At 38.1% G+C, this 27481-nt stretch overlaps 1 protein-coding gene and 1 long non-coding RNA gene across 2 annotated transcripts in view; one reads left to right on the top strand and one right to left on the bottom strand.

The window, feature by feature from the left end:
* The window catches only part of C6 (complement C6), a 60047-nt gene that overhangs the window by 26002 nt on the left and 6564 nt on the right, over positions 1 to 27481 (bottom strand). The window contains exons 4-10 of the mRNA XM_046000730.1: positions 26884 to 27040; positions 25047 to 25191; positions 20258 to 20405; positions 16123 to 16261; positions 10805 to 11005; positions 6403 to 6643; positions 1236 to 1358 (exon numbers count right to left, since the gene is read on the bottom strand). Coding sequence (XP_045856686.1) covers positions 1236 to 1358; positions 6403 to 6643; positions 10805 to 11005; positions 16123 to 16261; positions 20258 to 20405; positions 25047 to 25191; positions 26884 to 27040 — 1154 coding nt within the window. The remainder of the gene's footprint in view (positions 1 to 1235; positions 1359 to 6402; positions 6644 to 10804; positions 11006 to 16122; positions 16262 to 20257; positions 20406 to 25046; positions 25192 to 26883; positions 27041 to 27481) is intronic.
* LOC123938937 overlaps positions 13337 to 27481 on the top strand; it is a 33815-nt gene continuing 19670 nt past the window's right edge. The window contains exon 1 of the long non-coding RNA XR_006817790.1: positions 13337 to 13421. This is a non-coding gene — a long non-coding RNA (uncharacterized LOC123938937). The remainder of the gene's footprint in view (positions 13422 to 27481) is intronic.

Raw genomic sequence — 27481 nt, 5'->3', positions numbered from 1 at the left:
TGCATACATTGCATGTAAATTATTCTTCTTTCATAATGATTGAACTGCTTTATCTTCATTTAAATAAAATGAGCAGAATAGTTTCTTTGAGGGCTTTAAAAATGTGTTTATGTTTAGTCAAAATTGTTTTTAAATGGCTTATGACTGATATGTGGGCAAAGTATTCCATCAATAATAAAAATCACCTTCTTCTTAAATTGCTTATGCTTAACATGAGCATATACATGTAGATCATCTATATGGTTGAATATTCAAAATTATCTATTTATTATTATAGTAAATATTTTTATCTATTTCTTATCTGTCTCCCTGGGAGAATATACGCTTCATATTTTAGGAGTTTCTATGATTCTGCTTCCTTTGTTAGCAGAATGAGTAGTGTTCAGTCAGGCAAAGTCAGGAAACAAGAGAACTTTAAAAAGAGGAAGGAGAGATCTAAAATGGCAAAGCACAAGAGAGAGTATGTCTTATTTAGGAGACTATATAGTTCAGCTAGGCAGAGAGCGAGTGAGAGAGAGAGAGATACAGGAATTTATCTTTAAGGCTATGTGAAACCATGATATGTTTAAGGCATGAAAATTGCACGTTAAGGTCTTCCTTGGAAAAGTTTCCTGTCACAGGAAATGTGTAGAAGAGATTGGAAGAAGGCATTGGGAGAGACAAGGGACCGGGACTGGTTAGGAGACTTCTGTGGTAATTTGGATTGGAAATAATGAACAGAGCGCATGCCTGTGGAAATGAAGAGATGAGGGTAACTTGGAGAAGTATCAAGGATGTAGAGTGATTACTCATTGCATATGGAGGCCAGAAAGAAGGCGGAATTAAAGACAACCCTCAGGTTTCTGGCATGGTTGCTGGAGCCTTATAGAGTGGTAGACTCTTATCAGTCTGTATTTTTAATGGTTGTTTATACGTGTAGTTTGTAAGCTCCTCAATAGGAAGGCTGCTTGACACCCATTTTTACATCACTACTGCTTAATACGGAGTTCGGCCCATGGGAAGAATTGATAGATGTCAAACAACCTAAGTATAAGAAGAAAAACTTAAATATTTCTCTTATAAGTAGTGCTAATGATATTTTATTTTCACCTTTTTCCCCACCACACAGAGGGCTCTGAGGTAGGTAAATGAAATAAAGGAAAGTTAAAAATAGCACAGTCAAAACATAACGTGGTACTCCAGTCACAGCCACCTGCGGACAGGGCGAGCTGCTAGGAGAGAGGAAGTACCCTTACCTTCGTATTTCTCGGACATCTTGTTTTTGGTGCACCGATGTTCCACTTTCGTTGTCTTAAAAAACAAAAAGCGTTTCGTTGTTTCAAACCGGACACAGTTTTGGATTTCTTCCTCTGTTAAACCTAGGAAATGGGAGTACAAACAGCACATTCTGAGAATGCACCCCTGAGAATTCAGAGAAGAAGGGCGTGAGGCTCTGGACACTGGGGGGGGGGCTACAAATACTCGGTATCAGCTCCCATCTTCTCCAGTTCCAGTAAACTGGAATGATTCCAGCTTTCATCTCCAGATTCAGTCCTTTACAAGCCCTGGGATGATCCTGAACAGAGGAGTCATTTATGAGTCCCTGTTGTCTCTCCCGTCAGCACTGGCCCTAAGAGGCAAATATAAGGTGTCTGTGGCCCATCCCATGGGGCTCATGTTGGCCTCTCCCTGTGGCCTACACACAAGGAGCCCCCAAGTTTGCCTTTCCTACTGGCCACAGCCACTCGATAGCCCCACAGATGAAGAGATGAACACATGTTCTGTGTGGTGCTCCTGTCAGGTCTACTTTTTGGGCACAGCTAATTCTGTGAGGGCAGAGTCCACCTCATTTATTCCCCGATCATCACGTAGAATGGAAATCTCGTTGCTCGTCCCTCCTTCCCTGAATACTCAGTCTCCCTGACTTAGCTGCTCATTCCACCTGTCCCTCCAAAACCCTTTTGTTTTCTCTCAGAAATTCCGACTTGCTGACCTCTGAACTCTTCTCAGTGTCCTCACTGACTCTTTTCTTCCTTATCTTCATTCAAACCTACACTCATTGTTTCTCTTCATGTCTCGGAGGGAGGGGGGATACTGCTTCATTCCCAGCCCTGGAGAGCTGGGGTTGATCTCCTCCTAGCTTCCTGGTGCTGCCATAAGACGGAAGTCTTGTCAAAACCCTGGTGCTCCAAGGCTTAGGCCATTCGGTTCTAACATCTTTAGTCTTCATTGTTCTTGCCTTTTACCAAATTTTCAAGCATCATTTGTTGAAGAAACTGACCTCTGAGTCGCTCTTTCCCACTCCCATCCTTGCCTGTATTCTCAATGACTTCAAAATCCATGCGACGTCAGGGATTCAGTGGGACACAGTGCAGGGAAACAGGTCTGGCTATTTGTAGGCTAAGTTGGTGCTGCCTATCTGGGGTCATCTAAAGAGAATCGTTTCCTTTTTCTTAACAGCTTCCTAAAGCCTCTTGACCTGCTACTGGAAACAGTAAAATTAGGATCCAGATTTTGGGTTTTGTTTTTAATGGAATTTATTTAAATCGAAGTACAGCTGACACAAGAATTCAGTTTTTTCACTGTTAAAAATTGCCTTGCAATAAGAACTAACACGGAGGACATGGGGAGATGGAGAGGAGAAGGGAGTTGAGGGAAACTGGAGGGGCAGATGGACCATGAGAGACTATGGACTCTGAAAAACAATCTGAGGGTTTTGAAGGGGCAGGGAGTGGGAAGTTGGGTGAGCCTGGTGGTGGGTATTATGGAGGGCACGTACTGCATGGAGCACTGGGTGTGGTGCAAAAACAATGAATTCTGTTACGCTGAAAAGAAATTTAAAAAATAATTAATTAATTAATTTTAAAAAGTTGCCTTGCAAAACACAAGCACACAAGAGATAGGGCTGTTAGTGTCAGTTCCTAAGCACCTTAAAGCAAAGGAGCTCATCAAATCCTGATATTTAGGATTATAGATTATAGTCAGCAGAGGAGTGTTTTTAGAGCTTGAGGGGCCGTTTAGGTGTGATGCTGAAATTGAATTCTAAAGACAGAGATTACTGAGAAATGAGGCCAAGTAGAAGGGAATGCGGTCTGCCTACTTCACAGTATTTTCAATTGTTGGACATATTTGAAGAGATGCATTGTAAGTCGGCAGTGAAAAATTCTTAGTTCGAAGCCCTCATGTTTACCAGTTTACCATGAATCTTCAACTCTAACAACAAAAAAAAAGTCTGGTTTTCTTTTTTGGTGAGGCTGAATAAGTATGAGTCATTTTCTTCTGGTAGTGCTGTTCTAACAAGTAGGTCAGTCAAATGTTGAAGCCATGTTAGGAATTTAATGTGTCTATAGTGCATAGTTCCCATCCTTAATTTTTTTCATTAAGTTTTTATTATTTATAAATGAAAATTAAATTTTATGTGTCCAATTCATTAACTATAACATAATTCATTGACTATCAACTTAGTTAATTTCACTTTCTGAGGGCTAAGGGAGAATCTTGGAAGATTTGAATGATGAATCCCTTGTATGAGCCGTGGTGTTGGTCACACAGTGGTCACAATGTCAAGGCTTTATCAGTGAATTTCTATATAAGCCTTTCTTCCCCTGTATTTCATGTAGCTTGCAGCGCTTGGCCTCTCAAACCTGAGTGTCCTTTTGATGTAGCACAGGGACAAGTATTTCAGAAATGTCCTCAGCTGCTCTGATGGGGCAAAGTTCAACAGTATTAGTCCAAAATGTCATACGGATAAATGGTGGGGCCTGTAATTGTTCTCCAGTTTGGAGTAAGAAATGACTTCTCAACAAAAGATGTTTAAAATTATCATCTTGCACATTATGATAGTTTAATTGTTTAATGATTCTACTGTATTTCTGAAATTCTGTTCACCGAGCACACTGAAGCAATGTCAACTTTTATTCAAGGTTTTAAATTGACTATGGGACATTGAACAATAGAGGAATAAATGAAGGATGCAAATAAAAAGCAATTTAATTTTGTTTTCCTCTTCTTGAGGGGGAAAAGGTACTATGAAATATTCAGGTCATGTTTTTGAAATTAATGACAAGGGATACAATTCTTATTGAATAAAGCAAATAAAAGCTAAGCCTATAATTTAGTTCCATGTTATAGCTCAGCAAAGAGAGAGGATATGGAAAAAAGTGAGAGGAGGCCAGAGTATATATTCATCTAGAGAGGGGGCCAAAGCAGGTAAGCATACCCACTAGAGAAATCTCATTTTATTGAGATTTTCTTCCGTCTGCATGTGCTTCATCCTAACCACGATTAAAACTGTGCACCAGTATCATTATTGTGACTCAGAGAAATATATACATATATATATACTTATTGAATGTAAGAACATGAATTATATATAAGAGTATTAAATATAGAAACTGAATAGACATATGTACACTCTAAAATATATATGATATATCTATATCTATATATAGCATTTGTGTATGTGAGTATGTAGGTGTATATGGTCATATTTTTCCAGTTTCCCATCACATCTCAAACTCCTTCCTTTCCCTTATTATGTGCACCTGTTTCTACCTCGATTTATAGAGAAAGAGATGGAAGGTGAGAATGTTTCAGTAGGAAAGTATAGTTCATCACTTCATTTTGGTCATGGGTCTTCAACTATTAAAATGCTAAATGGTTGATTAAAGATTCACATAGTTCTTTAACTGACCTGATCTCTAAGCCTTGAGAAGCCTTGCTGTGAATGCATGATGAGTGTAGCTGATCAACTGAGAAATTATTCTCTGGGCTACAGCAGCAAGTGACCAAAATAATTTCATCCCAGGGGTGAGATGAAACCAGTCAAAAGCCAGAGGTTTTCCACAACCATTTTTGCTTAGCATTAATGTAGTATTCTCATGGCAGAAGATACCAAATTCATCATACAGACATTGCTCCAGTGGAAAGAATAACTGAAATGGAACATAAGGTTAGGCAATCTGAAAGCCCACCACAGCATAAATCTTTTGGATTTCAGTGACTCTGTCAGGTAAAAATTTTTTAGGCCCTCTTACTGAAAATCCTTCTCAAAAACATGTATCCCATCTTCTTTCTTAGGAAGGTAGATAATGAGGGATAGCTAGTCACTTAAAGTTTGGGATAACTGAGGAGAGCCACATTAAACATTAGTATTTGCCATGGTGAGATTTAAGAGAGGGATTGACACCAGAGTGACCTGAAGGTTGGCCTAATGTTGTTTTTGAAATAAATTCCTGATTTCTTTTCTTTTCTTTCTTTCTTTTTTTTTTTTTTTAAAGATCTATTTATTTATTTAAGAGAAAGAGAAACAGAAAGAGAAGAGAAAGTGGTAGGGGTGGGCAGGGAGAATAGCAGAGGGAGAGAAAGAAAGAGAATCCTGAAGCAGCCTCCAGGCTGAGCATGGAGCCAGTCACAGGGCTCGGTCCCAGGACACTGATATCATGACCTGAGTCCAAACCAAGAGTCGACCACTCAACCGACTGGCACCACCCAGGCACCCCCTGATTTCTTTCATATAAAAGTCACCTGATCAAGAATTCTTATTTATCTGGGGTAATTGGTCAGTTGAGTTCTAGTTACGATAAAGTCTCCCAACCATGTCCTTAAGGGACACATGATAGAATCATCACAAGGGCCCTGTGTCATTTCACAAAGGAGTCTGAGAACAAATTTATCCAATGGTGCTTAAGCTGTAATAATAATTACTATGGGCAATTTAAGGTAATAGTTAAGAAACCAAGATTTATTTATAAACCAATGCTTATTTATAAACCAGAGCTTACGGGGAAGCAGAAAAATATCCCTGATTATGTCCCAAAATATAAAGTTGCAAACTTTCCTCAAAAAAAAGTGCTTCTCATGAGGCTTCAAGTTTTATCACCAGTAGGTGCATATCTAGCCCACATTAACTTAGTCCCTCGTCAAGTCCTTAATTGTTCTTTTATCTTATGTCCTTGGCTTTTACTTAAAAATCATTAAAAGAAAAGGAAAGCTAATGAATTTCCTATAATTATTGTTCTATAAAATTACTATCTCCTATAAAAATGCTGTAAGTAAATTATCTTATAGAGTTTAATTCCAGGACAAATTTCATTTTCCTTGAGAAAAATAGCACGCATCTCTCTTTTAGGTTATCACTACTGTGTAGCTTATGATGTTCCTAGATGTCAGGAAATTCAGAAACAAACCTAATGTCCAGTCAAAGAGGAATGTATATTTATTTTTCCTTCTTTTTTGTTCCCAATTTTCTATTTTTATTTTATTTGCTTGAGTGTGTACCTTTTGGTTGTTCTTCATACCATTTTGGAAATAAAGTGGAGTCTAAAAGTTGATAAAGAAGAGTTAAAATGACAGAGTAAGAGAAAAATGAACTGCAGGCAGTCGAGTCAAGTTGAAAAAAAGGGAGGACTGCAAAAAGCCTACCTGAATTCTTGAGTTCCTCGAGGCTAAACTGGTAGAGAAGGTCATACACGCCGCCCAGGGAGCCAGAGGTGAAATAGTGAGTCCCAAAGTCATCAAATATTCGGCTATACAAAGCAAAGTTGTATTCTAGAGGCAGGTGGTTAAGTGCTTTCAAAAAGACATCAGAAAGCTGCAGATCTTTACTTTTCATTGTGAAGTTTAAAACTTTTATCACTTTATGGATCCTAGTAAAACTAGAATCCTAAATGGAAGAGGAGAAAAGAAGAAAAAAAAAGCCAAGATGATTAGATGATTAAAGGTAATGAAAGTTTGAAGTGTCAAGCTTTTAAATGTCATCCATTTATCACCAGCTTCATCCCATCCATAGTCTTCTAACAGCTTTAACTCTCTGTGGCATGCTCTCCTACACAAAATTAGAATTTTTGTTTCACTTCCCAGGATTTTTTCCTGAGACGTTCAAAGTGCGGAACAGATAACATCATCTCGGTAATGCGAATTGTGTGGCAGAAGCCTAGGTTTGGTAGGTGCATCTACCAAAAAGACATCCATGATCGGAAAAGTCAGTCTTTCATTCTTGATTGTCAATCACGGTTGCATTCCTACTGAGTGTTTATTTAGAAATTCTTGCTAATGCGAAACGTTAAAGAAGGATTGCATAAATTTTGAATTGTAAGTTATGCAATTGAGCTCAAGTCCCAGCTTTGTCCTTAACCTGAAAAAGGCGTTTACATTCCCCAGGCCCCAGATGTCTGTGAAATGTCACCTGGGGCCCAAATGAGGGCTGTGTGACAGGTGACAATACCACACCCCTTTCAACTCTAACATGCTATGGTTCAAAATTACTTAGGTTTAAAATTAAACAACATTATTTATATTCCCTCCTCTACCCATAAAATGGAATATTTGTTTGAGAGGTGTTGTTTTTAATAATTTCTTATTATGTCAGGTTAATTTATGATTTGGTGGTTGGTCTTATACCCAAACTCATTCCATTAAATTGTCTTTCTACATATCCACTGAGTTTTTGGAGTATATCCACATATACTGTTGTAAAAAATATTATATATACTTTAAGTATCTCTCAATTTTAGCAAAGTGTAGTGTTTGAGTAATAGCAGAGAGAGTATTTTAGCAAATGAACTTTATCGTAGCTGTAAACTATTAAATAGCTATTTTCCTGTGTGCTATAATTAAGGCATAAAATGGCTGCTAACACAAAAGAAAAGAAATAATCACAAAGATTGAAAAAGAGTCACCATTAACACTTTTCTCTCTCTCTTTCCGTTCTCTCTACCCTATTCTTTTCCACCCTGGCCCCCTTCTTGCTTTTAACACATTTCTCGTAAACATTTATAAACCAATTCTGTGAAGCAAATCTTAAAGTTGAGACCGATATATATATATCTCTGTCTCTTTCAATATCTCCATTTCCCTATTCATTATGGACTATATTTTTAAGCAGTTTTTTCCAATCCTGGATATATTAGAGCAAGCTGGGGGATTAAAAAAAAAAAAAAGACAAAATCACATGCCCCATCTGATATTCTGAATCAGTAAGTTAAGAGAAGGGCCATGGGATGTATATTTTTACTTCCTAGTAATTCCGATTTTAACTTGTTATAAGTGTATAATTTGCAAGGGGGGATGGGCTAAATGGGTCGTGGGCATTAATGAGGGTGTGTATTGTGATGGGCACTGGGTGTTATATGTAAGTGATGACTCACTATATTCTACTCTTGAAATGAAGACTATACTATATGTTAACTAACTTGAATTTAAATAAAATCTTGAAAGAAAAAAATATAATTTGCATTACTCGACCATAAAAAAGAATGAAATCTTGCCATTTGCAATGACATGGAAAGAGCTAGAAGAGTATAATGTTAAGCAAAATAAGTCAGTCAGAGAAAGACAAATACCAAATGATTTCACTCATATGTGAAATTTAAGAAATGAAACATATGAACAAAGGGGAAAGAAAGAGAGACAAATCAAAAACCAGACTCTCAGAGTGTCTTGGTGGTTCAGTTGTTTGAGCATCTGACTTTGGCTCAGGTCATGATCTCAGGGTCCTGGGACTGAGCCTTGCAGCCTGCTTACTACTCAGTGGGGAGTCTGCTTATCCCTCTCCCACTCCATTTCCCTCAGCTCCACCCTTCCGACTCATGCTATCTCTGTGTCTCTCTTTCAAATAAATTTAAAAAAGTCTTAAAGAAAACATGGACACACTCTTAATTATAGAGAACAAACATGGTTGGGGTGGATAGGTGAAGTAGGTGATGGGCACTAAGGAGGGCACTTGTGATGAGCATTGGGTGATATATGGAAGGGTTGAATCACTATATCGTACACCTGAAATGAATATAACACTGTATGTTAACTAATTGGAATTAAAATAAAAACTTAAAAGGAAAAAGAATATAATTTGGCAAATTTGAGGGGCACTATACTACCTATAGCCCATTCTAAAGTGCACTCACAATTTATGTTATAAAAGGAATCTACTCTATTCTCTCTTTTTTTCTCTTACGTGTTCATATCACCAGAACTCTACTCTTTCAACAGTTTGTTTAAATTATGAATAAATGAATGAATGAATAAGCAAATAGCTTGAAGTGTAACGTAGTGATATGAAGAGCGGGCAAAAATCAGACAAACTGATTTCAATGCCCAGGAACACTTAGCTTCTTGGTATCTACATGGTAGATACCTGATAAATATTTCTTGGGTTAAAAATAAATGTATGGACTTTAATTTACTCATCTGTAAAATGTTATTAAAAATATTTACTCTGATTCCCTTAGTGTTCTTTTGAAGATAAATGAAGTGCCTAGGAAAATTATCTATAAAGTGTTATAAAATCTCTTATTTATGTAAGTGTATGAATGGGTGAATAAATAAAAATATGAGAGGCACTATGGTACAGGCAGGAGGAACCATAAAATGGTGCCCTCCAGCCGCTGGTCCCATCTGTTCTAGTGTTGGTAACTCTTTTCACCTCTCCCCTCAGGTTCTGTGATTCAGGGCTCAGTCTTCCCAGTCATCTCTCTGGAAAAAAAATAGTACACAGTAGTGGTTGTAGTGAGGAAGAGATACTATTTTAAAATACATTTGTAAATGTCTAAAAATGTCTAGTATAAATTTATCCCCTAAATTGGAAAATGTGTCCAGGAGTTTTCATATACAAATAATCAAAGAAAAAGCAACAGAAGAAGAAAGGTTAATGGATGAAAATGTATCTTTACATATTGAAAGAGTTTCATTGGTTCCTGGCAAGATTAATGAAAGAAGTCTAATACTTCCTTACAAACTAAATTCTAAACAACAGAAATAAAAACTATGAATTTCCAGATAGAGAAAATAAAAGAAAGAAAATCAGCTCTGCATGTGATTTTTCCTATGCAACAATGAAAAGTAGAAGATAGTAGGATATCCACCAATTACCAAGAAAAGAAGACTATGATCCAATATTCCTATATTTGGCCAAGATATTCCTTTATTGCTCAGGAAAAATGTAAGCATTTTAGATCTATAAGGATTTAGGGAGTAAATGTATAGACACACACACATATACAATATATAAAATATAACACAAATATAAAATACAGACTATGAACTTTATAAATGTTACTGAGGAATCTTTAAACAGAGAATATAAGAGTCAGAATAAAATACAAACTAACATATGTAATATAAAAATGAACACAAAACGATTCTAAGGAAGGGAACACAAAGGTTTTGAACTATCTCAGTAAAACTGAGGTTTAGTGGTGGGGGACCAGAAAGGTAAAGGAAATAGTGGAGGGTGGGGTATAGAGAACATCTTTTGGGAACTATAGATATTATTTCATGTGATCAAAGAAAAACACAGGTTTAATTATGCTTGTTAATTAAAGAAAGAGAACCACAAGCAGGATTTAAAAGTTTAGTAGCACTTACAAAATGATCAAAAGGACAAGAAGCAGTAAACAGAAATGAGACAAAGATAACAAAATTAAAGAAATAAGAAATAGCAACAAAATAAAATGAGTAAGAAAAATTAAAAAGGAAGAAATATAATCTAGTATTTCAGTAGGTATATTAAATCAAAGAAGATGAAATTTCCCTAGCAAAGACCTGTAGATTAAAAAAGCAAAGTTCTGTTACATATGGTTTATAAAAAATATGCCTAAAACAGTAAGACAAAGAGAACACAACCATAAATACAGCCAAATATATGCATCATTATATGTATCACCTCTATAACTTCTGAAATCAGATATAACAAGGCAAATCTATTTAAATTTGTGTTAGAAATCTTACTGATTTGATGCCCCAAACTCTCCCCTTCTCCTTGGATGGTTGCTGGAATTGGCATTAATTTTTCAAAAAGAATAAACAGATTGGGAACCATTTTGATTACCTTTCTGTGAGAGGCTTCTATGGCTTGTTTGAAGGCATGGTTATGGGTGGTGCTTTGAGTTTTCTTTGAGGAATAAAAAATTGGTACATGAACACCTTCTAGGTATTCCCCTGAAGAGGAACCTTGTCGATCTTTGTTACTTGTAAGAGGAATTAAGTCCTTGTAGAAATCTGTTTCAAAATCATCTTCTTCAGTTTTTACCTGGAGAAAAAAATCCATATGAAATAAGACATAACTTAGGAAATATTACAGCTACTTGTTAAGATCTAATGCAATGAACCTTCATTCCCTTATGCACTCAATGATTATTTATCTAAGACCCATTTTGCTAGAAATAAAGGAAAAATTAGTTCCTGTCCTCAGGGAGTCAATAGTAGTTAGGGAGAAAAATAATCACCCACACTTAATTCAATGTGGGAAGTGTTGTGCTGCTAATGGGATTGGCATAAATAACCCTAAAACCCAGAGAGGCCCCTCCAGGTAAGTCTTCATCAAGCAAACTACTCCTAAACTGAGACTGAACAGGGTCATAAGCAACAAGGGTTATTTTTAGTCTGCTTGTAAATTTTGATGCTTTTTGCAATCTAATTGAAGGTTATCTCCCAGAAAACTGAGGCCTATAAAAGGGGAGGACAGATGCTGTCCTATCCGGTTCTACTTCCATTCCCAGGCACTTAGTCTCCTCTAGATGTTGGGCATCAGCGCTCTGCTGGCTATGTCTGCGGGGCAGAGGCCAAATAATAGATTGGTTCTGCCTGGCAGCTGGTTCTCTGCCTTCCCTGAGTCTGGGAAGAGGAGAAAGACACTACCCCTGGAACTGGACTTGAACTAGCAGTGGAGCAGGAATTTTCCAAGTACAAGTTAAATCCCTGTTATGGTTATGCTGCTACAAAGAGACAGTGGATGAATTACAAAAACAAAGTTGCAAAATAAATTGATTGAAGACTATTTTATGTTAAATATGCTCTTCTGGTTTGCAGTGGGAAAGTTTCTGGTTTTAAAATATTCAGTATTAAAATGACCTGTGAGGCAAACCGCATATCACAATCAAATACCTTGTACAATTAGTGAAGGAAAGACAAAATAACCCAGCTGCAAAAGAGTCTTGCTCAACAGTAAGACACAGTCAAAAGTTCAGTGCTACTTTCAGATACTCCAATGCATGCTAGTTAGCATTTAAAGGGCCCACAAATGAAGCTCTTTAGTTAGGGATGAAGCAATACGATCATATTTAAATATAGCCGCTGAAATTTCTTTACCATTTCTCTAAAAAGCTCAGAGTACAAATATTTTGTTTTATGAATTAAGCTCTTACGCAAGAAAAGACGTGTCAGTGTAAAGGAAAAAAAAATATTAGCATGGAAAGAGGAGGGCTCAGGTATCCTGGGCAGAAGCTCAGGGAAACTCTGCCCATGTATATTAACTTGCTGGAAGGACAGGTTTATGGGTGAGCAGGGCTGAAAAATTAGGTTGACCTGGGAAACTGGGGCGGGGCTTGTATGCCCTGAGAAAGTACTTGGATTGACTTCTAAAGGAAGGTTTTGCATATAACAGGTTCTTTAAAAACGTTAATTGAATGAATGAAATATTGAAAGTGTTACCATCACTTTTGTGTTTTACCAAGATCATGTTAACTGTAGTCAATAAAGCGGAGGCCAGGGGAGTGGTTGCAAAAACTGTTGCAATAAGCCATGTGAGACAGGATAATGGCCAGGTCTAGGGCAGTGGTGGTTGGGTAGAGAGAAACTGGGGCATTTGAAAGAGGAGTTGAGTTCACAGAAGTTGTTGAGCAAGGAGCTATGGGGAGGGAGGACAGAGAGAGCGTGAGAGAGAGAGAGAGAGAGAGAGAGAGATGATGAAAATGCTGTTCCATGACAGTGAATATAGAAAGCGAAGACAACTTTTGAAAGTATGGATTTTCCCAGGAGGAGATATTACCCAAACTCTGGGGAAAGGTTTTAATCCTCATTTACCTATCATTGCATACCTCGATGAGCCCGTCCACCCTCACTGTCTGTAGATCCAATGGGCTGGTGACATAGGACTCTCTGTGTGTTGACACTTTTACTTTTCAGTTTATTTATTTATTTTTTAAAAAAAGATTATTTATTTATTTATTTATTTGACAGGCAGAGAGGCAGGCAGACAGAGAGAGAGGAGGAAGCAGGCTCCCCGCGGAGCAGAGAGCCTAATGTCAAGAGCTGGATCCCAGGACCTTGGGATCATGACCTGAGCCCAAGGCAGAGGCTTTAACCCACTGAGCCACCCAGGTGCCCCTACTTTTGAGTTTAAAGAAAGATGGGTTTGTAGAAAGGAGGTGAGGAGAGATAAGCGGGACTTTGGAAATAGAGAGGACTGGGTAGCACCTGGTTTCCTGTGCTGTGAGGGTTAGAGACAGGACCTGAAATTGTGGATTTCACAAGGAATTTGGGGGAGGACTTGAATGTTTTCATAGCTTTGGGATGCAGCAAGGGGCCATGCCCAAATAGGGCAATGTCTTGTTAAGAATCAGAGTCCAGTGGCGACCACACTCTGCACTTTGCTGCTGACAGCAAATACTTAGCATACAACCAGTAGTGAAGCAGCACCACCTTGAAAAAGTGAGGAGTCTTCCTGAGTAAGTGGTACAGCTCTGGGGGCTGGTGCAGGAATCATACGGTGATTGAGTTCTGCAGTTAGCAGCTGGGGGATCCTCAAGGGGCAGAATTCTTCCACGGGTCTTCTAATCTGACTTCCTGTCTAATGTCTTCCCTTCCTTTCCTTTCAAGAGCCTCTCTCATCTGTACCAGGCAACCTGTTATTTCATCTGTCTTAATGAACCCCAGTACTAGAGGAGAAGGGAAGTCAGGTGTCTGCTGAATTTCTCCTCCTCTATGTTTTCATTAAGGCACAGCTTAGATTTGCACAGCTGCCTGCTAACAGCATGAACAAAGCAATACAGAGATCGGTGAAAAGTCAACCGGTCTCTTTTGACCTTGGATCTGGTTATTGACCTTCCTCAGTAGTTGAATATTACCTAAAAATCAATGATATATAGTTAGACATCAACACAGGTAGCTTCTTAAGTAAGGTTCAACAATGTTTAATCTACACTGATAATGAAAGGAGTCTCTTATTCTGAATGAGGAATTTGGGGCTGTATTTCCTGATGTAACTAGGCACCCAGACTTGGGTTACCAAGTTATGTGGGCGGATCCAGTGGTCTGCTGGTAAATGTTTAAAAACCAACTCTCTGGTAGGGGGAAAACCTGTGACTTACTACAGCACTTGCCCTTGGTTATGGTGTATGTGTTCCTACCACACCTGATTCAAGCTACCTGGGTGGTGTCTCTTAATTCAAACCTGGAAAGAAATGTACGATAGCAAATTATTATATAGCATTTTCATTACATTGATACAATAGAGGTATGTAACCTCTAGAGCGTAGATGGGAATATGTAGCAAAATAATAGAGAGTTGATAAATTTTGAATAATTATTACATAGGTTTTTAATACTTTTATGTGATTGTAAGATTATGTACTTAATATTTAGTAGTGGCTATGTCTATAAACTGGCTTGCAAAGTTCCCCAAAATTTAACAATTCACTCTTGTAAGCTGGAAGAGCTCACTCTACACATCCTTGGTGAACCTCCCAGGGGATACCTTTTATAAATGACAGTTTATGAAGGGTACACAAACCTGGCACATATTGCACGGTTGTTAATGTCTTTCTTGCTATTACTGTCAAGGTCTCACCTAGCTCAAGCAGCGCTGCACTAGGAGCCAGGAGTTCTCATTTGCATGTGCCATTTACTTGTTGCGTAACTCCAAGGAAGTTGTTAGCGGCTTCAGATCTTGGATCTTCTATGGGTACAATGGACATAAACAATCTTCTATTTTTCTGGGAAGATTGTTATGGGAATTGAGTAAAACAATGAAAGCAAATACTTCCAGCAAGTACTTTCAAAACTGCAAGTATTGTGTAGATATGTTGAGATAACAAATTTGTCCAAATTTGCCCTCATCCCATGAGCTGAGTTTCACACGTTACTTGTAAAACTGCTTGAAATAGATGCTTGCTGAGAATATAGGAAGTATTTGGGGGAGGGGAGTTGTTGTATTTTAAAAGTAAGGATATGGATTGGTTGTGCTAGAAGACATCCTCCAACATTACAGTATTATATGTAAATGTTTGGGTGTTAGCTCTGTCTCTAAAGCTTATTTCATATCCTCAAGAATAATGCTGTAATTGACAGAATTTCTTTGGAACAATGTCTCTTCTGAGTTCCTAGTTAGGTGGTGGTGGACCCTCTGGAATTAGCATCTGGATCTGTGGGGAGATAATGGGCAGTTTCTTGACTTGGTCAGAGGTCAATTGTTGCCCTTGTCACTTCTATCTCCAGGCAGAGATCTCTCCCAGAATGTGTTTGAATTTGGCATTTGGGCCCCAAGGGCATTCCCTATGTGCATTAATACATATCAGATAGCTTTAAATTAAGCTGATTAAATTGGAAAACTGCTTGTATTTATATATGTGTGAAAGGTTTTCTAAAGGAAGGATTAAATGACTTTTGCTGAACTTATACTATCCATAAAGCAGTCTCAGAAATCAATGGACCCCCTGAAATTCTCTCTAGCATGTCGAATTTGTATGCCATGTCGAATTTGTATGCCTTGATATTACTATTAAAATCCTGTCTTTCCTGTTTCTCTTATCATACATTAAAAGAAATGGATTGTTTGCTTTAGTTCAAGAATTTTGGAGCACTTTTGTGTAAGGCACTGGAGTTGGTCCTGGGAGTATGTAGTATATCTCTCATCACACTTAGGAAAACAAACAGAAAACCAAATCAACTAATAAAATACGAAGGTAAGAAGAACTACCCCTGTGACACTTAGTTTCATTTTGATTTTTTAAGAAGCCAGGCACTCTTTTATATAACCATAACACTTTTGTGGTTACCTGAGAGAGCTAGCTATGGTATGACGAAATTTGGAATCAAGCAAACTGTTTATTTATCTGTGTGGGAGAAGGTACAGCTAAATGTTCACTGGACTCTGGAGTTTGGGAAACCTGACCTTAAATCACTAACCCCTGATGTATGAGATGCTCGACTACGGGCAAATTGAGTTACATTCATTTTTTATCTGTAAAGTAAGGGCAGTAACACTGACCTCACTGGGTTGTGGAAGGGTTAAACACCAACCCATAATACCTGATTTAAAATGTTCATTACCCTTGTATTCTGTCCCTTCCTTCATCACTAATTCTTCATTGGAAGTTTAGCTTTTAATCACCATCAACATTGGAGGGACGCCATGATAGGCTGTCATACCTCAAAGTTGACATTTTCCAAATTGGCCGGAACACGGTATGGATTACTTGTTTTACTGCTTTTGGCAGTTTTACATATTCCTCCAGTGAAAGAGTTATCAAGGACCTCTCCTCTGGGCTCCCCTGCTAGAAAATGATACCTGTAAACAAAGTAATTTTCAAGAATTAAATAGATGTGGAGCAATCTTTAAAATTTACCAGACTTCTATGAAAGAAATTCCTTTCTTAGACATTTTTGACTCTTGAAGAATTACTTGAAAAAAAGCCCATTTTTTTCTAGCTTATGGTGAAGCAGCCAGAAAGGTCTGGAAGCCAAAACTTTGCCCTTCTGGCTCTGTTAGATTCTCCATATTCCACTCACTTAAATATTCTGGGCTTTCAGCATGAACTAAAATTTAGGTTTATTTTAATTTCATGACTTACCATATCAGTGCAAACTTTGGAAGCAGATTATGAAAGAAATTATTACATAATTAATGCCGTTCTGAGTTTACTTCCTTCAGTATGATACATAAAGGAATTCTTATAGACAGCCAATAATTAAATAGTAACAGCAGTATTTTAATAAAATTATAATATTATCATTCTTACTAATAACTAACAATATTTAAATTTATTTAACAAATGCTTAAAAATATTTATGATATGTATATTTTACACATAATTTATTATTTGTATATTTACATACATTATATAATATACATACATATTTACCATCTGTATAAAGTAAATATATACATATATTTATACGTATACATATATCAAGCTCTGGTTGATCAATAATGTTACTGTTATATGTATTTAGTATTTATGATAACCATGTGATGTAGATAAAGATACAATTATTTCACCTATTTTACAAATGAGGAAATTGAAGGTCATTAGCTTAGCACAAGTCAGATATTTAAAAAATTATGGAAATTAAAAAAAACTAACCCTCCTAAAACGCTTGTAACTTCCTAAGTGATAAGAGCACTGTGAACATCTTTTGTTCTAATATTTGGTCTTTGACCCTAATTTCTGACACAGAGCTCCTAAATCCCTTGGAATTTCTTGGGTGTCTTTTGTTCAAATGAGGTGACTCTTTGTAGGCTTCTCTACGGGGACCTGTCACCAGAAAGACCAACCCAAGTTAAAATCTTGAAATATTCAGCCTTACCTTCCATCTCCAGAGAGGGGAGAGGAACTGGAAATGGAATCAATGATCAATCAAGCCTACATGACTGATATAAAAATTCCACAAGTATGGGGTTCCGTTTGCTTCTCAATTGGTAAACACATGGACGTGCTGGGAGAATGATGTGCAGGGGGATGGGGGCATGGATGCTCCATGCCCCTCCCCACATATCTTGCCTTACTTATGTCTACCAATTGGTGTTTCATTTGTATTCTTTTTTACATCGTTTTATAATAAACTGGTAGCCAGTATTTTAAAAAAGAAAGAAACAGCAAAATGGAGTCACTTGGGCTAAGATTCATGTCAGCAAACAAATCCTTAATGCCTCACCTAAATGCAGTTCTTGATTGCCTCTCCCAAGAAAGTGACCTTTAACCAGCCATATGGAATTATCTGGTCAGCGCTAGTGAGGTAATCGGCCTGATCAACACTTGCCTTCCCTCAAAGGAAGGTGCCTTGCTTGAAATAATCCAGAAACTTTCTTTCTTAAAGGAAGTTTCTGAAAAGAAACTTCCTTGCTCTGCATCTTTCTGCCCATAAAAGTCTTCCATTTTGTATAGCTCCCTTGGAGCTCATTTCTATCTGCTAGATGGGATGCTGCCTGATTCACGAATCATTGAATAAAGCCAATTACATCTTAACTTACTCAGTTGAATTTTGTTTTTTAGCAATGTAAATAAATTGTTTTACCTCATGAGTTCTTTGAGCCATTCTAGCAAATAAAGCAAAGAAGAGGGGGTCCTGAAAACCTTTTAGGTGTCAGAATCACAGGTGATATTTGGTCTTGTGATTAGTATCAGAAGGGTCTGGTCTTGTGGGACTGAGCCCTTAACCTTTGGCATTAATTGAGTTAAACTGCAGGACACCCAATTGGTGTCACAGAGATTGACTTGGGGGAAAACACCTACACTTCTGGGTGAGAAGGGTAGTCATGTGAGAGGAAAAGAGGTACACAAGGCGGAGAACTGGTATGTGAATTGTACCTCAATAAAGCTGTTAAAAAAAAAAAAAGACCTGATTCCTGTGGGTTTTGTAAGATGCATCTCATACTCAAATAGCTACAAACACAATTTGAGGTTCATTCTTGTCCCTATTTGAATTCGTGTCAATGGATATTTGAGGGAGAAAGCATCAGGAGTTGGTCTGGGAAAAATGTTCCAAACTACTTATGGGAGCATGAGTGTTTTCAGACTCACGGCTGTTTTCAGACTCATTCAGTTTTGTTTTCTGAGTTGAGAGGGATCGATGACATTAAAAAAAACTGTTGACCTTATACGTGTTCTACAATGTACTTATGAGTTTGTCACAGACAAGAAAGGGTTTGAGAAAAATGGCTCCCAGGTCATAAGCCCAAAGATAGTTTTCTGGAGGTGGCTTTGTCAGGGCACACCTGAGGAGTCTGTCAGGAATTAAGTCAACTGTTTTGCAATTTTCAGCTTTATTCTTTCTTCTCTCCTTTGTGGTATTTAAGTTGAGTTTAAATATTTTGGTCTTTCAAATACATCACGGTCTTTCATATTTTAAGTTTTTAAAATATTTTTAAAATTTTTTTAAAATTTTTAATTTTTTAAGAAGATTTTTAAAATTTCTTTGACAGAGAAAGAGATCACAAGTAGGCAGAGAGGCAGGCAGAGAGAGAGAGAGAGGAGGAAGCAGGCTCCCTGCCGAGCAGAGGGCCCGATGCAGAACTTGATCCCAGGATCCTGAGATCATGACCTGAGCTGAAGGCAGAGGCTTAACCCACTGAGCCACCCAGGCGCCCCATATTTTAAGTTTTTAAAGTGTTTTTTTTTTAATCTAATTTGTCTTTACACATCATATTTTATGACTTTAAAAATTTCATTTAAAATTACACACACACATACACACACATAAATCTGCATGTGTGTGCCTCTATGTATACATGTGTGTATGCATTTGTACCTCTGTTGAGCCTGAGAAAAAACAAATGGCATGCTGTTATTGCCTGATTCTTGCTTTAGGTTTAAGACCTGGTGACTGGTGCTGGCAATGTAAGAACATTGGTATGTCTTGTTAAATTCTTTCTTGGAGAGATGCTACTTAAAAAGAGGGACAGCTACCCAGGAGGCTACAGTTTTTGGGTAGAAATGTGCTAGAGAAGAGGGCAGAGATTCTAAGGCTAGCAGATTAGAAAGAATTCCAGTAAGCAGCTCTTAAAATTCTCAGTCCCTGGAGAGGCGGGGAGAGGACTGGCTGTCCCTGAGCCAGCAGGTTTTGCTCATTTCTGAGAAACCTTGGGATAACAACTCTGGTTGGCAGAGGGCCACATGGTCCTTCTGCCAAAGTACACATAGCATGTGGTCCTCCCCATCTGTAACTCTAGAAGCTAGATCAGTTGAGCAAGGGGTGAGTTTGTAATGTCACCCCTCATCAATCAGAACATTAGGAAATGTGATTATCAGTGGGAATTTTGGGCTGAGGTTTTCTTCCAGGGAAAGCATTTCTGTCCATTGATAAGAAGATGCTTTGGAACATTCTCATTGAAATCAACTCTAATTAGGAATTCTTAGGGCAGAACTTCAAATCCGTTTGTAGTCATCCAACATACGGTTGAGGAAACTGTGCATTTGTGATAGGTTACTGGCCCATTCAAGACTGATCCCCAGGAATCCACCCGGCACCAGTTGGTCTGATTCACTGCAGAGCTGTCAGAAGGATAGATGGGAATGGAAACAAGCGATGTTTATGAACTGTGCCTAACATTGCCTGGTACAGACTAAGGGTGAAAATGCCAAGTTCTTTTATTCCCCATGAGTGAGGATCCTGGCCACATACTGCCTGAGCAGGGCAGCTACGTGTGGGAGAAAAGGCTGGTGGGAGTCATAAGAGGTTACTGAGGAAAGAGAACAAACATGGGTCTCATCCCTTCACTGCTGCTTCCAGCTCATTCCTCCTGAGATGCCTTTACTCCCACGAAGGACGAAGAGACATTACTTACCCAGCACCCATCAGCTGCACACTGGGGATGGGAAGATGCTGCTTCTTCCCCAGGCACACTGCTTTTATTCTTCCGCAGTCCCTTTCATCTGAATTGTCCCCACAGTCATTTTCTCCGTTACATTCTAACTTGCTGGCAATGCAGCGGCCTGGTCAAGGAAAGCAAACGACGTTAACGACACACTTGATTATTTGAGAAGGTATTTAATTGATTTGAAACAAGTTAGTGCTTTAAATGTCAAGAGAGAGTGGTGAGGGAAAGTTCTCATTATTTTTTATACAGATTTAGAAAATATGGAAATGGATGCCAAACTGATATTTTCCCCTTATTTTTGGAGGATAACAAGAGTCATTGTAGAATTATTTAGTCACCGTTGGGCTGCTTGTCTTAAATAAAAGAGGTAATTCTAGAATCCCATTCCCATTGCAGTGAGCTTGCTGCATAAATCATATTCTGTACGAGAAAATCAACAATAGGTTCAGACTTTTCTTTTGATTCAGTACAACAAAATCAAGGTCACTGTTTTTTTTTTAAATTATTTTTATTAGCATATAATGAATTATTTTCCCCAGGGGTACAGGTCTGTGAATCATCAGGCTTACACATTTCACAGCACTCACCATAGTACATGTCACTGTTTTTATTTAGGAAAAAACCCCTATAATTTATTATAATTTAAAAATAAAACCCTAAACACATACACACGTACACATGATACTATCACTATATCTCTAAAATTTTCTGTTGAGTAAAAGAAGCCAGACACATAAGAGTCATGCTATATGATTTTTTTAAATCTTGTGTTCTAGGACATAAAATTTATTTTATGTAATTGTTTTTTGAACAAGTTAAAAAGAAACAATTTTTTGAAAACTACTAGGTACTACTGTGTTAGGTACCAGGTTAAGTGAGTGAATTTACAAAATAACACCAATCCCATTTCCTTGGATAATTCCCTTCCTTTTTAAATTTGCCGAATTTCATAAAGATCCTTAGGATCAATGGATATTGATAAATTACAGGAATTGGGGCGCCTGGGTGGCTCAGTGGATTAAGCTGCTGCCTTCGGCTCAGGTCATGATCTCAGGGTCCTGGGATCGAGCCCCACATCGGGCTCTCTGCTCCGCAGGGAGCCTGCTTCCTCCTCTCTCTCTACCTGCCTCTCTGCCTACTTGTGATCTCTGTCTGTCAAATAAATAAACTCTTAAAAAAAAAAAAAAAAAGAAAAAGAAATTGAAATGACTTATGTACAATGACAGCCCCTCTCCTGTCCCTCAGCCTCTTATTATAATCAGAGATGCTCGCATCTGTACAATTATGTACAGATCTCACTGACATAATTCAGGAGACTGAATTAAATGTTTTACTCAAGATTATCGGGTTAAGTACTCTAAGTTGTGATTAACATCTCACTGCGGCTATGCATTACTAACTGAAATGCTTGGAGAAATTGGGTATTCTGTTGAATTAAATTTTTTTATTAATAGAAATTTTCCCAGAAAGCAGTTAGTTTCAAATCTTTTGGTAAATAGGGGCACCTGGGTGGCTCAGTCATTGAGTGTCTGCCTTCGGTTCAGGTCATGATCCCAGGGTCCTGGGATGGAGCACTGCATTGGGCTCTCCCCCTTGGTGGGGAGCCTGCTTCTCCCTCTCCCTCTGCCTGTTGTTCCCCCTACTTGTGCTCTCTCTCTGTGTCAAGTAAATAAATAAAAAAATCTTAAAAAAAATCTTTTGGTAAATAATCTTCATTAAGAAGGTAGAGAAAAATAAAAGTAACTAAGGTTCCTTCTTTAATTATTCAAAATTTTGTATTGTATCTAGACCATAATTATAAAAGAATTATAGTTATATGAGCACCATAGTCAAATAAGACTGAATATATTGAGGGAATTGGATGTCTGTGAGTCCAAAGATATAACCTGAAAGATGGTCTGTTTTTAAAATAGCACATCTCTCTAGTGCTTGTTTGCTGGCTTTTTTAAGGGCAGAAAAGAATGTGTAATTTAGTTTGAAATATAGCTGCTCTTTCCAAAGGAAGAAAAACAACAAATATCACATTTTAAAAAAAGTTTTGATACCCTTACTTATAAATTTGAGCAACTCTAAGTTTTGATACTGTTACACTTTAAAAAAAAGGAAATCCCATTTTATCAGGCAGAGGTAGGGTCATACGTGCAAGGTATAGTTCTCATTAGCCTAGTTTTATGAGCAACGTACCAGATATGTTTGAATATAAGAATTTCAGTGCTTTTAGTACTTTCAGGACCTATTAGGAAGGGTAGGGATGAAGGCAAGAGGACATCTTTTGAGTGATGTTTAGGAATGGGTGGCAAGAGTGATATTGGTCTGATAGGACACATCTGAGAATGGTTCCTGGCCACAGAAACTCAATGGAATAAGAAATACAAGGGGAGGGATATAGTAAGCTGTAAATATATCCCATACTAGAGAAGGAATGGGAAAGATGAAGGGTAGTTTGGATAGTGCAGGATTTACAGAATTCAGCGTGTTTTAGCCAACACATGCATTATGTACTTATATCTGGAGCTATGTATCATTTAGAAACTGTGCATGTTTTTCCCACTTACTTGAACTGCTTTGTGTTACTGTAATGGTACAGTATATGTATATGTACAGTATACTATACAGTAAACGTACAGTATATGTACAAATTCTCTAGCCTTTAGGATTAAAATTAAGACTTTGAGAAAGGAGTTGGCATAGTACATGTGGAGATTATTAGCCTTATGGGTAATTCTCAAAGATCCATGTATGCATTTAAATCACAAATTTAGTCTTGGGGAACCAGAACTGTAATCATGAGGGAGGAAGGGGAAGAGAGAAACTCTCTTTAGGATAAACAGTTCTTATTAATTGAGGGCCAGACATCCTACTGAGTCAAATAATGGTCCATCCAACCTTTAATACCTTTTGAGACGGGCATTAATGGGTGATTTTAGAGGAGCAAAGTAGTCTATAATCTTCAGTGGAATATTTAACAATCAATAGACCATGGCAGCACCCAGTCAAAATGGATGCCGACCACATTCATGCCAGGGATCAACTACTTAGTGGCTGGATCATGGGAAGATCTATGGTTTCCTGGTGAAGGGATCTGGACAGCAGAGCAGAAGTCACTAAGAGAGCTCAGGGTAGCAGCTACTCAACACACACTGCATACACATTTCATAAGTCAGTTTTTTTTTTAATCACTTGCTATGGATATATTGCTGATGAACTAGAGATCACCTGTCATTACACCACTAGCTTTCCTAAAATGCTCATTATGAATGGGTGGCTATGGATGTATCTAAAGCCTTCTCAAACGTGTGAATATTTTTGGTTAACAAAACCCTTCTGTAGTAAATTTCACAGATTTAACATCCATTGCATAAAAGAGTTCTTTCTGGTAATGGGTTCCAAAATTATTCTTCAAGCTTCCAATAGTTGCCCCTCAGTTCTAAACCTTTATCGTAATATTCTGGATTTAATGCCTACATCTGTATTCCACTCAGTCATTGCCAGCAAGATTGTTTTCATAGTCCCTCTTTTTTCAACTTTTGACATGACCTTATGCATGTAGCCATGAAGTGTAGCCACCCATGTACCACCCTCATCTCCTAGGTGTGGGGGCCACAGAGGGAAAATCCTGACACCAGCATTCCTATCTGACTTTCAGCCAAAGATGGCAAAGCTGAAGGCAGGAATCAGGAGCAAGAGGAGAGAAACATTAGTCCTAAGGTCTATAGTCAATTTTCTTACGGAATTTGAAATCTGTTATCTAGCTATAAATACTTAACTTTTCATTGTATTCCAGAGTATACAAAAATGGTATGGATTTTATTCATATGAATTCCAATTTTAACATCAAATTGACTATTGGGAGAAGAGGTTAGTGACCTATGGCTGAAGGCAGGAAGCAGGGCCCAACCTCACCTGCTGCCTGTTTTTGTATGTAAAATGTGATTGGAACACAGCCTTGCCCACTTGTTGATAGACTGTCTATGGCAGCTTTGAAGCTACAGGGCCAGATTTGAGCAGTTGCTATAAAGAATGTATGGCCAAAAAGCCTAAAATATACACTGTCTGGATCTTTACTGGAAAAGTTTGCAGAACTCAGATTTAGAGAGTTCAAAATGGTGGTGTTGAAGAGGTACTAATTAGCAAAAGAATACATATGATTAAGTAGTGTATTCGAGTATATTCATTCATAATCTAATGAAATGTAAATATCTGAATGAGTAATGGACTTGAAGGAGTGTTGCCACTGTTTGAAGCATTTTCAATCTTCCCTTTGGAATTACCTTTGGAACCATTCAACGGACCACCCAAGAAAGTCTGTCACATTATCTCTAGTCATTTCCTTGACATAATATCTTACTTTTAATATTCTCATCTTAGTAAATGATACTGAAGATCTTTTAAATCTGTCACTCCTTTTCAGCTGCTGGTTCTGATTACAGATTTGTACTTATTAATCGCTGTTCTTTACCAGTATCTGCCTTTTCTTCTCTTTCCTCTTGCTTTCACATCATCCTTCTTTATCACAGTGTAGGGACCTAGGCACCAATAGCAATTGGATCAGGTACATTGTCAAGATGATTATAGCTTGAAAGCTATTTTCATACATGAATGGCTTGGCAATTGGTACCGTAACACCTTTGTCTCCCTATACTTAACATAAGGTGGGACTTCTCTGTCATGACTTTGACTGATAGTCAACTAGAATGACATCATCTAGTCAAGTCATTCTTTTACTGGAGACTGGACATCTTCTAGTGTACATTACCACTGTCACAGCGGAACTTATTCTTGCAGTCGACCTCTTCAATTTTGCAGAGCTTAGATGGAATGCATGGTCGAAAAGTCACCAGGGGCTCGGTACATGGTTGTCCTCCAAACTGACCAGGGCGCAAGATGGATCTAACCTTAAACTGAAAGGAAAGTAGAGAAAGGTGAGGACCTTAGAAGCAGGGTCACAGCCAGAATGTATCTAAGAAAACTGGACTTCTTAATCATCACAGTGACTCTTCCTCCAGCAATGTTTCCTAAATTAACTAATGAGTTTTCCAATTCTATTATTGTGTGCCCTTAGAGAAGTCAGCACCTCTCTGGACCTCAGTTTTCTTTTTTTTGTTTTCTTTTTTTTTTTTAAAGATTTTATTTATTTGACAGAGATCACAAGTAGGCAGAGAGGCAGGCAGAGAGAGAGAGGAAGGGAAGCAGGCTCCCCGCTGAGCAGAGAATCCGACATGGGGCTCGATCCCAGGACCCTGGGATTATGACCTGAGCCGAAGGCAGTGGCTTAACCCACTGAGCCACCCAGGCACCCCTGGACCTCAGTTTTCTAAACTGTAAAATGAGAAAGCAGGACAATAGATTTCTAAGACTTCTTACACTGAAACCATGTGAAAGTAAATGAAATCAAGTGCACAAATATTTGCTGAGTATCCTGCATGCAGTATATCTTCCAGGTAGTAACAATAGCACTTTTAAAGATGTATTTACTTATTTTAGAGAGAGAGAGAAAGCACAAGCATAGAGAGCAGAGGGAGACAGAGAGCGAATTTTAAGCAGACTCTGTGAGTGCAAAGCCTGACTTGGGCCTGAAGCCCATGACCTTGAGATCATGACCTGAGCTGAAACCAAGAATCAGAGACTTAACTGACTGCGCCACCCAGATGCCCCACAATAGCACTTTCATATCTCAGAGGTAGTGTGAAGTGATCAATTTGAAAGGATTCAGGGGTTCTTCTGTGTGAGAAAGTCAGCATGGAAACCAAGGTTGACATATTCTCCACATTTTAAAGGATTTTAAATGGTGAGTAGTAAAACAGGGAGTCAGAGAAGGATAGGAATAGGACAGGATCAAAAAGTACTGTCTTTGAAGTCAGAAAAAATCCAAGTTCAAAATATAGCACTCTATTCATCAGAGGTATATTCTTGGGAAAATTACTGGTTCCCCAATGAGTTATAAATTCCCCATCTGTCAATGGAGTAGGAAAACACACTCTGATGTGAAGTTTGAATAAGATGATATAAGGGCTTAGAACAGTTTCTCTCTGAGTGGGTGCTCCATAAATCAGTTCCTCTTTTCCCCCTAATGTGTGAATGCTCAGCACTGCTGTGACTACAGTTTATGTGGGCCAATGCCCTTATAGGAATGAGCTAAAGTGAGTAAACATTACAGCTTGGAACAATAAACAAATCGAGGGACTTTCTTGTGAGGAGAGGGAAATTAGAAGAAGGGTCAGGAGTCAGTCATTTGATTAATGTCTTTACTTTCTGTCTGATTTTAAATCTTGGGCTGAAATCCCTATTTTCTAGCATCTGCTTTTACTTTCTGAGCTCTCAGAGGGAACAAGCAGTGGAATTCAGAACTCAGTAAGTACAATGCCAACATTGGGGCAGAAGTTCCTTTTGGAGCTCATATGATAGTAAAACATGTAAATGAGTCCTCTTCCCCCTGCCCCCACCAAAAAAATTTTTTTTGCTAAATGGAATTTTCCTTCAGTGGAAACTGGGATTGTTTATTTTCAGAAATTGAAGAAATTGAGCATTTCTGCCAGTTTTCCAAGTCTTATATTGTGATTTGGATTTCCTGAAGGTGCCCATGGGTCACCTACCTGCTTTTCAACACAAGGGTCACAGTCTGACCATGGTCCATAATCTCCCAGGAGGCAGTTGATAGGACAGTGTTGCCAGTTACATTCTCTGGTCTCCAGTTTCTTGCAAATCTGGTCACAAAAGTTACCCAGATAGTACGGATCAACCACTATTTTTCTGTCATAGTAAGGAGAAAGCTGTTTAGAATGAATATATTCACTGTGGTTCCAGCCCCATAAGAAAAATATCATTGAACATTAACCACATGAGTAAAAGAAAGTTTTTCTTTTATTATTATTATTATTAACATATAATGTATTATTTGCTTCAGAGGTACAGGTCTGTGATTTATCAGTCTCATACAAGTCACAGCACAGTCCATAGCACATACCCTCCCCAATGTCCATCCCCCAACCACCCCATCCCTCCCACCCTCCTTCACTCCAGCAGCCCTCAGTTTATTTCCTGAGATTAAGAGTCTCTTATGTTTGGTCTCCCTCTCTGGTTTCATCTTGTTTCATTTTCCCTTCCCTTCCCCTTTGATCCTCTGTCTTGTTTCTCAAATTCCTCATGCAGCGAGATTATATGATAATTGTCTTTCTTTGATTGATTTATTTC

The sequence above is a fragment of the Meles meles genome, chromosome 3, assembly GCF_922984935.1.
Source record: "Meles meles chromosome 3, mMelMel3.1 paternal haplotype, whole genome shotgun sequence".
NCBI classification, from domain to species: Eukaryota; Metazoa; Chordata; class Mammalia; order Carnivora; family Mustelidae; genus Meles; species Meles meles.
The sequence above is the reverse complement of the archived record's forward strand: the minus strand, read 5'-3'. Positions and strand labels throughout refer to the sequence as shown.